Raw genomic sequence first — 13,932 nt, 5'->3', positions numbered from 1 at the left:
ATTGAGACGCAGGCAGTGTTTGTCGTGTGTACTAAAGTCTGCCAACCATCATTAGAGCGCCAATAACTAAATAACGCAAGGACATTAACGTTACAATACTGCCAAAAGTGTGTCTGATGTGTTAAGCGATTAGAATTTAAATCTTTCAAAAATGGTTATCATAAACTAGCGCTAAGACCCTGAATCTGCCCTACCTATATTTATGGCCAGGAGCCGCTACTGGTACGTTCGTTCTGTGAAATGATCTTAGATCAAATGTAAGACGGTTTCTACGCAACATTTTATAAATGAGGACCAATATTAAGGCTTGACATATTTAAGTATCTTAAAATTTAGGCCTTCAAGGGACTAGTATCCCTGCTAATTTCTTTCTTAAAATAAAATATTGACTGATGTATTAACTTTTCCTTTGAGTGAGGTATTAAACGTTAATCAAACTCGAGGGCAGATGTCTGACAAAGTACACACAAACTACTGTAAAACCATTTTAGTTTATTTTACATTTAGGCTACAAACATAAATCCAATGCCCACATTTGAGTACCGGCTGAAATGCACAAAATGCAATACTGTTTACATAAGTTAATATCTACCGAACTTGATGACTTAACTAAACACATACTTTGTGTTTAAAATGGGAGGGGGGGAAATACCAACAAGCTTCAATGTTATGACTTGGTAGATGGAGGAAAAAAAAAGAAAAAAGAAAAAAAAGTCTGTCTAGGCTAGTTTGATATGACCTCTTTTTCTCCCTATCATGTGACTGCTTTAGTGAACATAAAACATACATCACATTTGTATTTAAAAAAACAAAAACATGCATGTAAACACGACAAACGTTCATCACTGTTCATTTGGAGAATTGTTTTTATCTGCTGATGAAGCTGCAAATGCATGTTCATCTCTAAACCTCTTTTGTGCTGCTTGAAATAACATCTCTTTGGAATTTAAAGCCATTCAGACAAAGAATTACACAGCCAGCCCTGAACTATTGCTTCTTTTAAGACATGGCCAGTGTTTACACCTTCTTGTAAACATTTCAATCTTTCCATGGACTACAATTTTGCAGAAAACAATTACATTTGCATCATATCCTCTTTCAATCAGATATTAACAGAATGTCCAAATTTCCATATTACCACCAAGAGAAAAAAAAGTTAATTATAGGAAGAAGAGTGTGTCAGGCAGGAAGTGAGGTAAGAGGACCGTCATGCTTGCTTTAAATGCAGTCGATGCTATTAGTTGTTGAATGCTTTTCATTGACCTGTTGAGGTAAATAGTGTTTTGAGTAGGACAAGTGCTAGAATCTTTTTTTGTCCTCCAGTAATGACCGACTATAAAGAGATGTAAGATGAACGACGCGAGATACAGAGAAGCTGATCTGTGGAGCAGCAGTTGTTTGGGGAGGACGGGGTTTCCAGCACCAAACCTTTCTAGGCTCAGCTTCTCCTCAGTGCTGAAGAGGTCATTGATTCTGCCTCTTTGAGAGGTACCTGTTGGACAAGGACACACAATCATTAGGGTTGTAAAAATAATTACTTTACACATTTTTATTGAATTAATTACATGATATGCTTATTAATGAATCAAATTAAATCACAATTAGTCACATTTTCTTTTGTTTGTTTTTTATTCCATCAAATACTGCTAATTCAAATCCATTTCAATGCTGCTGTCTTCACAATAATGTAGAGACAAAAAGGGTTTTATTTTTCATATTATTAAACAGTCTATCACAGTCTATAGCAGTAATATTTTAGTATCACTGATATACTATTATAGTTTTTGTTAATATTTTGAATTATAAAAATGTATTTTCTCATTTATTTCAACTTTAAAGTTGTGATGTATATTTTGTGTATACACATATATATATATATATATATATATATATATATATATATATATATACACACCTTATAAAATACATTAAATCAGTATTTTTGTCAAAGTTTAGAATTTTGTTGTTGTTTTAAAGTCTTTTAAAGTGTCTTGTTTTTGCGATAATGCCACATAAGTTGCCACTAAAAGACAAGACTTGCTTGTAATCACATATTTCAATCTAAATGTATAAAAGTAATACATTTTAGAATAAGAAACTAATTATAAAAAGGTAAATAAAGGCAAAAAAAACAAAAACAAATCAGCAATAAGCAGATATGAACAGGAGTGAAGTGAGTGTGCGCACTTGTGTGATCATGTTCGTTCCACATTACATTTGTGCTCTAGTACCAGGCCCTCATTTATGTGTGGAAATTTTCAGATTTATGCTAGATTTATTGATTTTTTTTTTTTTTTTTTTCCCCACTTTTCTCATTCATTTTCAATGTGGGGTCATTCTCACCCCAAACACAATATGAGGGTTAATAATAATAATAATTTGTAATTTTAAATTTTGTGTTGATGTCCTATGGAAACAAAAAGTGCTGACGAACATGCCGTTTTCACCTTGGCTTAAACAACAACTGTATAAGAATGATGCGTCTCTTTTATAACAAGCACTCTCGACAGTTAGTGAATAGATCACCTTGCAATTCAATTTTGATGCGGGATGTAGTTATAAATGTCTTTACTGTCACTTTAATCAATTTAATGCATCCTTGTTGAATAAAAGTATTACATTTCTTTCCAAACAAACAAAATCTTACTGACCCCAAACTTTTGAACAGTAGTGTGGTTACAAAAGCTTTCTATTTTAGATAAATGCTGTGTTTTGAACTTTCTATTCAAAGAATCTTGAGAAGAAAAAAATAAAAAATGAAAATTGTACACAACTGTTTTCAACATTGATGATAATAAATGTTTCTTGAGCAGCAAATCAGCATTTTAGAATGATTTCTGAAGGATCATGTGACACTGAAGACTGGAGTAATGATGATATATATAGAGAGAGAGAGAGAGAGAGAGAGTTCTCAGCGTAAATGAGTACACCCCTTTTCAAAAGTAACATTTTAAACAATATCTCAATGAACACAAAAACAATTTCCAAAATGTTGACAAGACTAAGTTTATTATAACATCTGTTTAACTTATAACATGAAAGTAAGGTTAATAATATAACTTAGAGAACAAAATTTTCAGTTTTACTCAAATTACGGTGATGCAAAAATGAGTACACCCCACTGAAAGTCTCTGGAGCAAAGCTAAATTTTAGACTACAAATGTCTAATTTAACAAGAATTCAACCACAGGTGAGTCTAATTATTCATTACACAGGTGTCCAGCAGACAGTTGACTATAAAAGGGTGTTACTTAAAGAAAACCCCTTCCCATTTCATGCTGTCAGCAATGGCACCACATGGAAGAGAAATGTCACAAGACCTGAAAAAAGAAGACAATTTCTTTATACCAGAAAGGTGAAGGCTACAAGAAGATCAGCAAGATCATCCCTTGGTTGTTGTGCGCTTTTCCAACATGACAATGATCCTAAACACACATCTAAGGCCACTGTTGGATTTCTGAAGAAGAACAGGGTGAAAGTGATTCAGTGGCTCCTGATCTGAACCCAATCGAACACCTATGGGGAATACTGAAGAGACAAGTTACTCTCCATCCAGCATCCAGTCTCTAAAAGAGATCATTCTTGAAGAATGGAAAAAGATAGATGTTGCAAAATGTCGCCAACTTCTTCATTCCATGCCTAGAAGACTTGGTGCTGTCATTAAAAATCATGGAGGCCATACAAAGTACTAGATGTAGTAGTTTTTGTTGTGGGGTGTACTCATTTTTGCATCACCCTAATTTGAGTAAAACTGAAAAATGTGTAATCCAAGTTATATTATTAACCATACTTTCATGTTATATGTTAAACAGATGTTATATTAAACTTAGTCTTGTCAACATTTTGGAAATTGTTTTTGTGTTCACTGAGATATTGTTTAAAATGTTACTTTTCAAAGGGGGTGTACTCATTTACGCTGAGTACTGTATATACACACAGAAAATTAAGCAAATCAATATTTATAAACATTAAAATTTCACCTTATGGCATTGCAGCATAAGAGTCATAAAAAGTCAACACTCTACATCTCTCAAATCTCATTTGTAGCTTTTATTTTCTCTTTGTGAATTAATTGTATAGTGAATACAGTATTTTCTTTGCTTCACCTTTCCCAGTGCTTGTGGTTGAGACCTGAGAAGTCGTCCAGTTTAGCGATTTCCTTCAGATACAGAGACAGCTTGTAGAGCTCTTTGTCTTTCTCACGGTTTAAGTGTGCCTTCATGAACGGTCTGATCTGTGACCAATACATGGAGAAGACGACATTTTGAAACCATTTAATACAGTTTCGTATAAAGCAGAAACGAAAATAACAGAGACATTTATTTGACACAATGCTAGTGGTGGGAGAGAAAAAATAAACAGATTCTCTGATACTGAAATGATTCTGAAGATTTTCACCTTTGATTCTGGGTTTAGTTTTTAACTGCAGCTGCTGGGTAGATTACTTACAAATTGTAGTTGGTTGCTAATTCCAAATTACTTGACAAAAATTGTAGTCAGTAGTAACGTAATCCATTACATTACACATTTTAGGGAATATAATCTGACTACTTTTTGATTACTTTTAGATTACTTTTGACCTAACTCATTTATCACATTGAATTGAACTGGATAATCTTACTATATTGATATAAAACTACAAAGAGAAAGAAAATATATTCCATTCTTTGTCATCAACAACATGAATTGCATTAAACATTACATTACTTCAGTTTTTTTCCAAACTAGGGTTCGTGAAGGAGCTCCAGGGGTTTGTGAGTTTAATGAAAAGCTAATAATTAAATAAATCATAAAAAAATGTAAATTAAAATAAATAATTGTAAATATAAATGGGTTAGAAAGACAAAAGCCTTCCAAAGACAGTAATAACATGGTTAAATGACATATGCAATGTTGCAATGTTAAGAAAACACTCCTTAAAATTGAAATGACTTCTGTAAATCCAGTAATCAAATGCATTGTGGCCCCCTAAATGTGCAATTTCACAGAACTAGAAGACTAAGTGTATATAAGTGATATGCTTTTTATAGAAAGGAAAATTTAAAACGTGAAAAAGCTGTGTGAATAATATGTAATCATGTAATCATTTAAAAAGTAACTGTAGTCTGACAAGTATTTTACGTAATCCAGATTAAATTTAAACAGTTACTACCCAGCACTGCACTTATATATGTGCCAGACAAAGCCATATTGTGCTAGGCTTGCTGTCAAATCTCTTACGAAGAAGTTCCATAAAGTTCGAAAAGGTCAAAGCAAATTCCTTGAACAATCATATGCTTCATTGCACAAGATATGATATCATATCAAATCAAATCGAGGTGCCTAAATATTTCCAGTCAATGCCGTACTTAAATCAGAAATACACTGTAAACACAGACTCCAGCATACCTTCAGTCCATTCTGTGGATTCATGAGGAAGTTTCTTCCGATGTCATCAAACATAATTGTGTTCTTCCTGTCGTAGAACTCACTATATTTACCCCATATGACTCCCAAAGGCTTCACCTGAAACATGACATGCAGACATTATGTACTAATGGAACGCAGAGACAAGGATGTGTTTATTTTTATTAGAATATGTCTGACCTCTACGACTCCTCTTTTAGGTGTGTGCACAGTGATCATAGCTGCACTGTCCAACATGAAGGTGATCTTGTAGTTTGGGTTGTCCGTCACCCCCAGTTCCTAAAAGACCACAGTTATAGCAATATGTTAATGCCAGTAATGGGGGCAGTAGGGTTTGTTTAACTATTTATCACCATCATAACCTGAGGCACATTCAAGGGAAAACAGCACATTTTCGGTGGAATACACTTTTAGCACATCAGCATATATAAAAGCATTATGATTGAAGGCTTCCATTCTAATGTGGAAAACAAAACAACAAGGACCTACTTTCATTTTAGCATCAATCCACTTCATACTTGTTGCAGCTGAAAAGGAATGAAAGAGAAACAAGAGATCTGCGTCCTTGAGCGTCTTGAAAAGAATCTGCAAATCTTGACCAAATGGATACTTACACCAGATGACAATATCATAGTCCTCATACGCTGATGTAAGAAACTCATGTAAGTATGGTCTCATCAGCTCCTGACCTGTCTCTGCACATGACTTATGATCTACATTCAAAGAAAAACAAAACAAAAAACATATGAATATACAGTGCCCTCCACAAATATTGGCACCCTTAGTAAATATGAGCGAAGGCAGCTGTGAAAATAAATCTGCATTGTTTATCCTTTTGCTCTTTCATTCCAAAAATTCACAAAATGCTAACCTTTCATCGAAGTAAAACAATTGAAAGTGGGGGGAAACTCACATTATGAAATAAATGTTTTTCTCCAATACATGTTGGCCACAATTATTGACACCCCTAGAAATTCTTACGAGTAAAATATCTATATGAAGTATATTCCCATTCATATTTACATTTTTTAGCACACCAAGGTGACTAGGAGCATGAAATTGTCCAGCCATTACTTCCTGTTCCACAGGAGTACAAATATGTGTAAACACAAATGCCAAATTCCCTTAATCATTCATCACAATGAGAAAAACCAAAGAATATAGTTCTGATGTGCAGCAAAAGATTGTTGAACTTCACAAAATAGAAAATGGCTATAAGAAAAAAACTAACGCATTGAAAATCCCCATTTCCACCATCAGGGCAATAATTAAGATGTTCCAATCAACTAAAGATGTTACTAATCTGCCTGGATAAGGACATGTGTCTATAGCATCCTAATGCACAGTAAGGAGGAGAGTTTGAGTGGCCAAAGACTCTCCAAGGATCACAGCTGGGGAATTGCAGAAATTGGTTGAGTCTTGGGGTCAGAAAGCCTTAAAAAAAAAAAAAACAGCAGCTAAAAATCCTCTGCTCTCATCCAGAAACTATCTCCAGCGTATTCAGTTGTCAGACACGACTGGAACTTCAAAAGGGACCTGGTTCTATGTTCAGATGAAACTTTAAAAAAAACAAAAGAGCTTTTTGGCAGCAAACCCACCAGATGGGTTTGGTGCACACAGGAATAAAAAGTACCCCATGCCCAAAGTTAAATATACTGATGGATCTTTAATGGTGTGGGCCTATTTGTTTTGCTGGAGGTCCTGGACATCTTGTTCAGATACATGGTATCATGGATTCTATCAAATACTAACAGATAAAAATCAAAACCTGACTGCTTCTGCTAGAAATCTTATAATGGGCCGTGGTTGGATCTTCCATCAGGACAATGATCCAAAACAAACTTCAAAATCAACACAAAAATGTGTCACTGAGCACAAAATGAAGCTTCTGCCATGGCCGTCCCAGTCCCCTGACCTGAACCCTAAAGAAAATGAGTGGAGTGAACTGAAGAGAAGAAGCACCAACATGGAGCTGGAAATCTGAAGGATCTGGAGAGATTCTGTATGGAGGAATGGTCCCTGATATCTTGTCAGGTGTTCTCCAAACTCACCAGGCATTATAGAAGAAGACTTAGAGCTGTTATCTTGGGAAAAGGACGTTGCAGTAATTGGGTGTCAATAATTGTGGCCAACGTGAACTAGAGAAAAACATTTATTTCATAATGAGCTTTTCCCCCCATTTTCAATTGTTTTACTTCAATGATAGGTTAGAATTTTGTGCATTTTTTTGAATGAAAGATCAAAAGGATAAACAATGCAGATTTATTTTTCACAGCCGCCTTTGCTCATATTTACTAAGGGTGCCAATAACTGTGGAGGGCACTGTACGTACACACGCAGTTGCAATAGTCTTTTCTTCCCTATTGTGATAATAGGGAAGAAAAAATATATTCAAAATATATCCTACTATGTATATTCAAATGAAACAACTTCTCGAACTACACAAAATGTAGGGCGGGACTTGATTTTGTCCATAGGGAATTAATTGAATTGTTGTGGTTTGCTACTGCTGTGATGTCATGTGAGTGACAGGTTGCCCCGCCCTCACGCCAGTAAACACATCATCAGAGAAGAGATGTTGCTGCAAGAGTTTTTTTTAAAGATTTGTTTTTGGCAATTTTTGCCTTTATTATGATAGGATAGTATAGAGTGGACAGGAAGCAATGTGGGAGAGAGAGAGAGGGGGATGGGATCAGGAATGGTCCACGAGCCGGGACTCAAACTCAGGCCACCCGATGCACAATGGCATTATGTCAGGCTGCACACAAGGCTATCGGTTACAAGGGTACATGAATGTATAATAAATACCGCAAAATTGCATAAAAAAAAACCAAAAAAAACAATTGTCAATTTTTATTTCATGACAACTTGAATGCTTGCTATTGGCTAGATGGATTTACTCAGTGCTATGTACATTATCAGATGCAAGACTCACCAAAAAGCGTATAGTCAATATCTAGAACGAGCAATCTTTTTCCTTGTCTTGGGGGATTCAACTCATCAACTTTATAATCTTTCACCCGACGAGCTATCTTGGCCAAATTCTCCTCTCTGTATGAAAGGAAGACAAATACAAAACACTGAATCAGAATAATAGGATGAATAAACTTGTTTCCAAATGTATGATAGTGGCAAAAGAAATAATTAAAGTAAATGTAACTCTGGTAATTCATTAATAAACATATACAAGTATGTTTGGGGTCTGTCAGATTTTTTAAAATGAATTTCAAAATCTCTTATGCTCACAAAAAGTGCATTTATTTATTTTCCTCATCATTACTCCAGTCTTCAGTGTCACATGATCCTTCAGAAATCATTCAAATATGCTGATTTGCTGCTCAAGAAACATTTATTATATATTAATATTTTTATGGAAACCGTGATGCTTCATTTTTTTCAGGATGCTTTTGTGAACAAAGCTTCAAATAAACAGCATTTATTTGAAAATGTTTAACATCATAAATGTAATAAATGTTTATTCATACTTACCGAATAAAAGTATTAATTTCTTTAAAAAAAAAAAAAAAAATCTTACTGACCCCCAACTTTGAATGTGGAAAAAATTAATAAATAACTGGGTTTCACTGGCCTGTTTTCAACCTCAGTCACTTCCTCTTCAATGTCAAAGTCATTGACCACATCATCATTTTCTGGTGGAGGCGCCAAGACATCTTCCTATGGAACGTTAACTCAAAGGTTACGAGATCTTGCATTGTACAAAGAGCAAAATGTACTTGAAATAACATAACATAGCATAACATAACATCATAAAACAGAATTGCATAACCCCCCTCCCCCAATTACAATTAAACTCAATAATATTACCAACCAAACTTTCCTCTCTGGTGCCCATCATCATAATTTTGGTATTGGGCTTCAACTTCAAGTCACCCAGTTTGACATCGTCATCTGCTGGTTTACCTGACAAAAGAATAAAGTTAAACAACATTTATTTTTTTTAAACTTTGCATATTTTGTATCAGATATATGCCTGGTTTCACAGACAAGGCTTAGATTAAGCCAGGATTAGGCTTTAGTTCAATTAGGACATTTAAGTAGCTTTTATAAACATGCTTTAGAAAAAAAAAAAAAAAAAAAAAAAAAACATTACTGGTGTGCATCTTGAAACAAAACAATGGCAATGACATATTAAGATCAGTGCAAGTCATATCATTGAGGTCAGTGCAAGTTGCTTTCAGTTAAAACAGCTCAACATGCATTTAGTCTGGCTTAAGCCTTGTCTGCGAAACTGGGTGAGAGTGTCTGTTTTTAATGCCACACACCTTTCACTTTCAACCCCAGGAGCTTCTGTCGTTCTGGAAGAACTCCTGTGAGTGATTTAATGGACTGTTTCAGATCCAAGACGGTGTCCTCCTCAGACAGTGTGCTAATGGAGTACTCCTGCCCACCCCACTTGATAATAACTGAAACAGACATGCTGGTGGACGAGCTGTGAAAGGTAGTTTTGTGTTATTTGCTCATCTTTGTAATGATTTTTGAAATCAAATCAACTGCCAGCCTATCAGAAACACTTTATGGAGTGCATCAGCATATACAGGGGTTGGACAATAAAACTGAAAAAGCTGGTTTTAGACCACAATAATTTATTAGTATGGTGTAGGGCCTCCTTTTGTGGCCAATACAGCATTAATTCATCTTGGGAATGACAGATACAAGTAGGGAATGCCATGATATTGCAGCCCAAACTATCACTGATCCACACCTGTGCTTCACTCTGGGCAGCAACAGTCTGGTTGTTAAAGGGATAGTTCACCCAAAAATGAAAATTCGGTCATAATTTACTCACCCTTACGTTGTTCCAAACCCGTAAGACTTTTGTTCATCTTCAAAACACAAATGAAGATAATTTTAATGAAATCTGAGAGCTTTCAGTCCCTCTATTGACAGTCTAAGCAACTACCACTTTGAAGCTTCACAAAGTTCATAAAGAGATTGTAAAAATAATCCATATGAATTGAGCAGTTTAGTCCAAATTTTCTGAAGAAAATTTAAATGCATCGCATTTCAATGCAACGCAAAATCAATGCATCATCAAATTACGCCCTTGTTTTAAATAAGCAACCTCTAGAGACCAAAACTACATAGTGTGCCTTTAACTTAAAATACTCCGTCATTTTGGTCATACAGATATGAGTAATGTAAGCTGTAAAGGGTCCACTTTTATTTCTGTAAACTCACAATAACAGCAAAACGTTGTTTTTGTAAAATAACAAAAACAGTCAGGATGTGCTTTCAACCGTCTCGGCCTCAGCGAACTTGAGCGCGTAACAAACATGAACCGAAACCCAGCGTATACTTGCCTCACAGACATGAGAAATATATCTATAGAAAGCTTGAAATGTCTACTTTTTAAACAAACCAATTCAAATGGAAAATAAACATTCTCGGATTATGTAATCCATATGAAACATGCATATAGGCGCGTCCACTACTGCAGAGATGACGAGTCAGCATCGACTTAATCCCTGCAGCCGAAAACATTATCAATAAATTATTCAAATGTTTAGACTGTCTCCTTGCTGTTTTTTCACGACACACTCTTAATCATTATGTTTTCCGGTGCGCTGTGGCAAACTTTATGCGTGCGCTTGAGTGCTGATTAGACTATGTATTATATATAGGCAAATAAAGGCTCATTATTATGATTTATGGCTTATTAATATAAACGCGTGAATAATCGATTAATGGCTTAAATGAATGACTACCAGTCGACTAGAAAATCTTCAGTCGAGAGCAGCCCTAGTAAAAAGTGAAGTATAAGTTGGCCTTAAAGGGATAGTTCACCCAAAAATGAAAAATTGATGTTTATCTGCTTATCAATGACGACACACTGATGTCCTAAGACACGAAACGATCGGTTTGTGCGAGAAACCAAACAGTATTTATACTGTTTCTTCAGTAGAACACAAATGATGATTTTAACTCCAACCGTTGCGGTCTGTCAGTTGTATAATGCATGGCAATGGGAACTTCGTCTATAAGAGTTAAAAAAAAAAACATGCACAGACAAATCCAAATTAAACCCTGCGGCTCGTGATGACACATTGATGTCCTAAGACATGAAACGATCAGTTTGTGCGAGAAACCGAGCAGTATTTATATCATATCCGGTGTGTGAGGTCTGAAAACGCACTCTGATGACGGAAGTGATCTCTCACGCTTATACTTCAATGAGTGCGAGCGATCACTTCCGGCGTCAGAGTGCATTCAGACCTCACACACTGGATGCTCAAGGCAGTTGGACATAATGGTGTATTAGAGGTAAAAAATGATATAAATACTGTTCGGTTTCTCGCACAAACCGATCGTTTCGTGTCTTAGGACATCAATGTGTCATCACGAGCCGCAGGGTTTAATTTGGATTTGTCTGTGCATGTTTTTTTTTTACTCTTATAGACGAAGTTCCCATTGACATGCATTATACGACTGACAGACCGCAACGGTTGGAGTTAAAAATCATCATTTGTGTTCTACTGAAGAAACAAAGTCACCTACATCTTGGATGCCCTGGGGATAAGCAGATAAACATCAAATTTTCATTTTTGGGTGAACTATCCCTTTAACACACGAGAATGAACATCACTGGTTCTCGTGCGTCAAGCAAACATGCTTGAGCATCCGTTTACCATAACTGATGTGATTTGATGTGAATATGAGTCTAAATTCAATCTGTTCATCATATAACGTGATCATGTCTCTTCAGAAAATTTGGACTAAACCGCTCAACTCATATGAATTCGTTTTACGATCTCTTTATGAACTTTTTGAAGCGTCAAAGTGGTAGTTGCTGTCAATGGAGGGACAGAAACGTGTTTCAAAGATGAATGAGAGTCTTACGGGTTTGGAACAACATGAGGGTGAATAAATGATGACAATTTTCATTTTTGCTTGAACTAACCCTTTAAGCCTCTTTTGAGCTTCTCCACACCGTAACTTCCATGGATGTGGGAAAGACAGTGAAGGTGGACTCATCAGAGAACAATACTTGTTTCACATTGTCCACAGCCCAAGATTTGCACAGTTGGCACTAATGAAACTGACGTTTGTCACTGGCATGATTAACCAAAGGTTTGGCTATAGCAGCCCGACCATGAATGTTGACTCTTTGGAGCTCCGACGAACAGTTTTGGTGAAAACAGGAGAGTCGAGGTAAAACTCTGATACGTTTCCTATTATGTTGTGTGGATTGCAATATTTTATGTACACCTGTGCTATTGCTCTGCTAATTCAACCTTCACAATCTGCTCTTACTGATGGAATGTAGTCAGTGAAGACTGGCCACCAGGCCGCGCATATACAGGCGTGAAACCTCCAACACTATATTGGCCAGTGTTTCAGTTTCATTGTCCAACCCCTGGAAATGTTACCTTGGCAACGCTACACCAACATCAGCAACAGAAGATTTCCACTGGTCAGTATACAAGACAAATGGGTCAGGTGCTACATCACTGTAAAAAAAATAGCAAATAACAACCTCAACTAAAAAATACAATCTAAGCATAAGGCATGATGATCACAGAGCATTATTATTACATCTCTAAGTGTTTGTAAAAAAAAAAAGTGTAACTAACTAGTTGATTTATTTGTTTTGCCATTCTTTTTTTATCAAAGACCTCGATAAAGGGATGGATTGATCTGGTATATTGCATTAGTGAACAAGCATGCATTAGCTTCATTAGCTTTTAACTCATTAAGTTATTTTGCATGTAATACATTAATGAGATATGATCTGATAATCGTAATCACGCCATTAACTTATAAATTAATTCAATCTAAATTATCCATACTAAACAGACAAGAAGAACAGAGAAAGGTTTCTCACGTACATAAGATCCAATTCATTCAAAGCTCAAGCTGAATACTGCAGGTACCACTAGATTTGCTTTGTTCTTCTTCTCTCTGCTTTTGACTGCCTGACTGCTGCGCCTACTGCCACCTGCTGTCAAAAAGTAGATTGAATGCTATTTTTGCTTTCTTTAATAATCTAATTATTTTTTTTCTTTTTAAATACAGACATCATTTGTGTTTAACGTATTGGGTTTGAATTTTCGATATGGAGACTAAATAAACGCATTTTCGCGGAGTTGTGTGTGTGTGTGTGTGGGCGGCAATGAGTTCGACTCCGCGAATCGGTTCTTTCAAACAGTTCATTTAAGGAACCGATTAAAAAAGCGACTCGATTGGTTTGCGTGCAACAGTGCCCGACCAATTTTTAGCGGTGTTGGTTCCGGAAATATTTTCCGAATTCATTTGTAGATATAAAAATGTATTCCAAAATTGCATATATGCATAAATATTTAAGTATTTTTGAGAGCGTATATAGCTGACGCGATTTACTTGTTGGACTCTCTGATTGGTGGAGATTTCTCTGCAGAATCATGGGTAATGTAGTTTCTCACCATGATTCCCGATTATTTAAAAAAATTTAAATAGTGTAAGCTGATGGCTTTAACAGAAATATATACCATCGATTAACAACTACGTTGCTCACAGTATATCTTTTTT

The 13,932-nt window shown here is 35.7% G+C and overlaps 1 protein-coding gene across 2 annotated transcripts; it reads right to left on the bottom strand.

The window, feature by feature from the left end:
* Positions 1 to 472: 472 nt before the first annotated feature.
* On the bottom strand, positions 473 to 13,401 carry ublcp1 (ubiquitin-like domain containing CTD phosphatase 1). 2 transcript variants are annotated; one of them, XM_051878779.1, is made up of 12 exons: positions 13,254 to 13,401; positions 12,795 to 12,875; positions 9,690 to 9,856; positions 9,241 to 9,327; positions 8,996 to 9,077; positions 8,342 to 8,457; positions 6,021 to 6,119; positions 5,896 to 5,933; positions 5,587 to 5,685; positions 5,389 to 5,505; positions 4,107 to 4,234; positions 473 to 1,492 (listed from the first exon to the last, which is right to left on the bottom strand). In XM_051878779.1, exons 3-12 carry the CDS (start codon positions 9,841 to 9,843, stop codon positions 1,465 to 1,467), a joined length of 948 nt encoding a protein of 315 aa, XP_051734739.1. In that variant the 5' UTR covers positions 9,844 to 9,856; positions 12,795 to 12,875; positions 13,254 to 13,401; the 3' UTR covers positions 473 to 1,464. The 2 variants fall into 2 exon arrangements, with proteins under 2 accessions (XP_051734739.1, XP_051734738.1); XM_051878778.1 differs by having other exon boundaries at positions 8,996 to 9,081; positions 9,236 to 9,327; positions 13,254 to 13,400.
* Positions 13,402 to 13,932: the final 531 nt, after the last annotated feature.

Source organism: Ctenopharyngodon idella, chromosome 21, assembly GCF_019924925.1.
Source record: "Ctenopharyngodon idella isolate HZGC_01 chromosome 21, HZGC01, whole genome shotgun sequence".
Classification (NCBI taxonomy): domain Eukaryota; kingdom Metazoa; phylum Chordata; class Actinopteri; order Cypriniformes; family Xenocyprididae; genus Ctenopharyngodon; species Ctenopharyngodon idella.
This window is presented reverse-complemented; position numbering and strand designations above follow the sequence as displayed.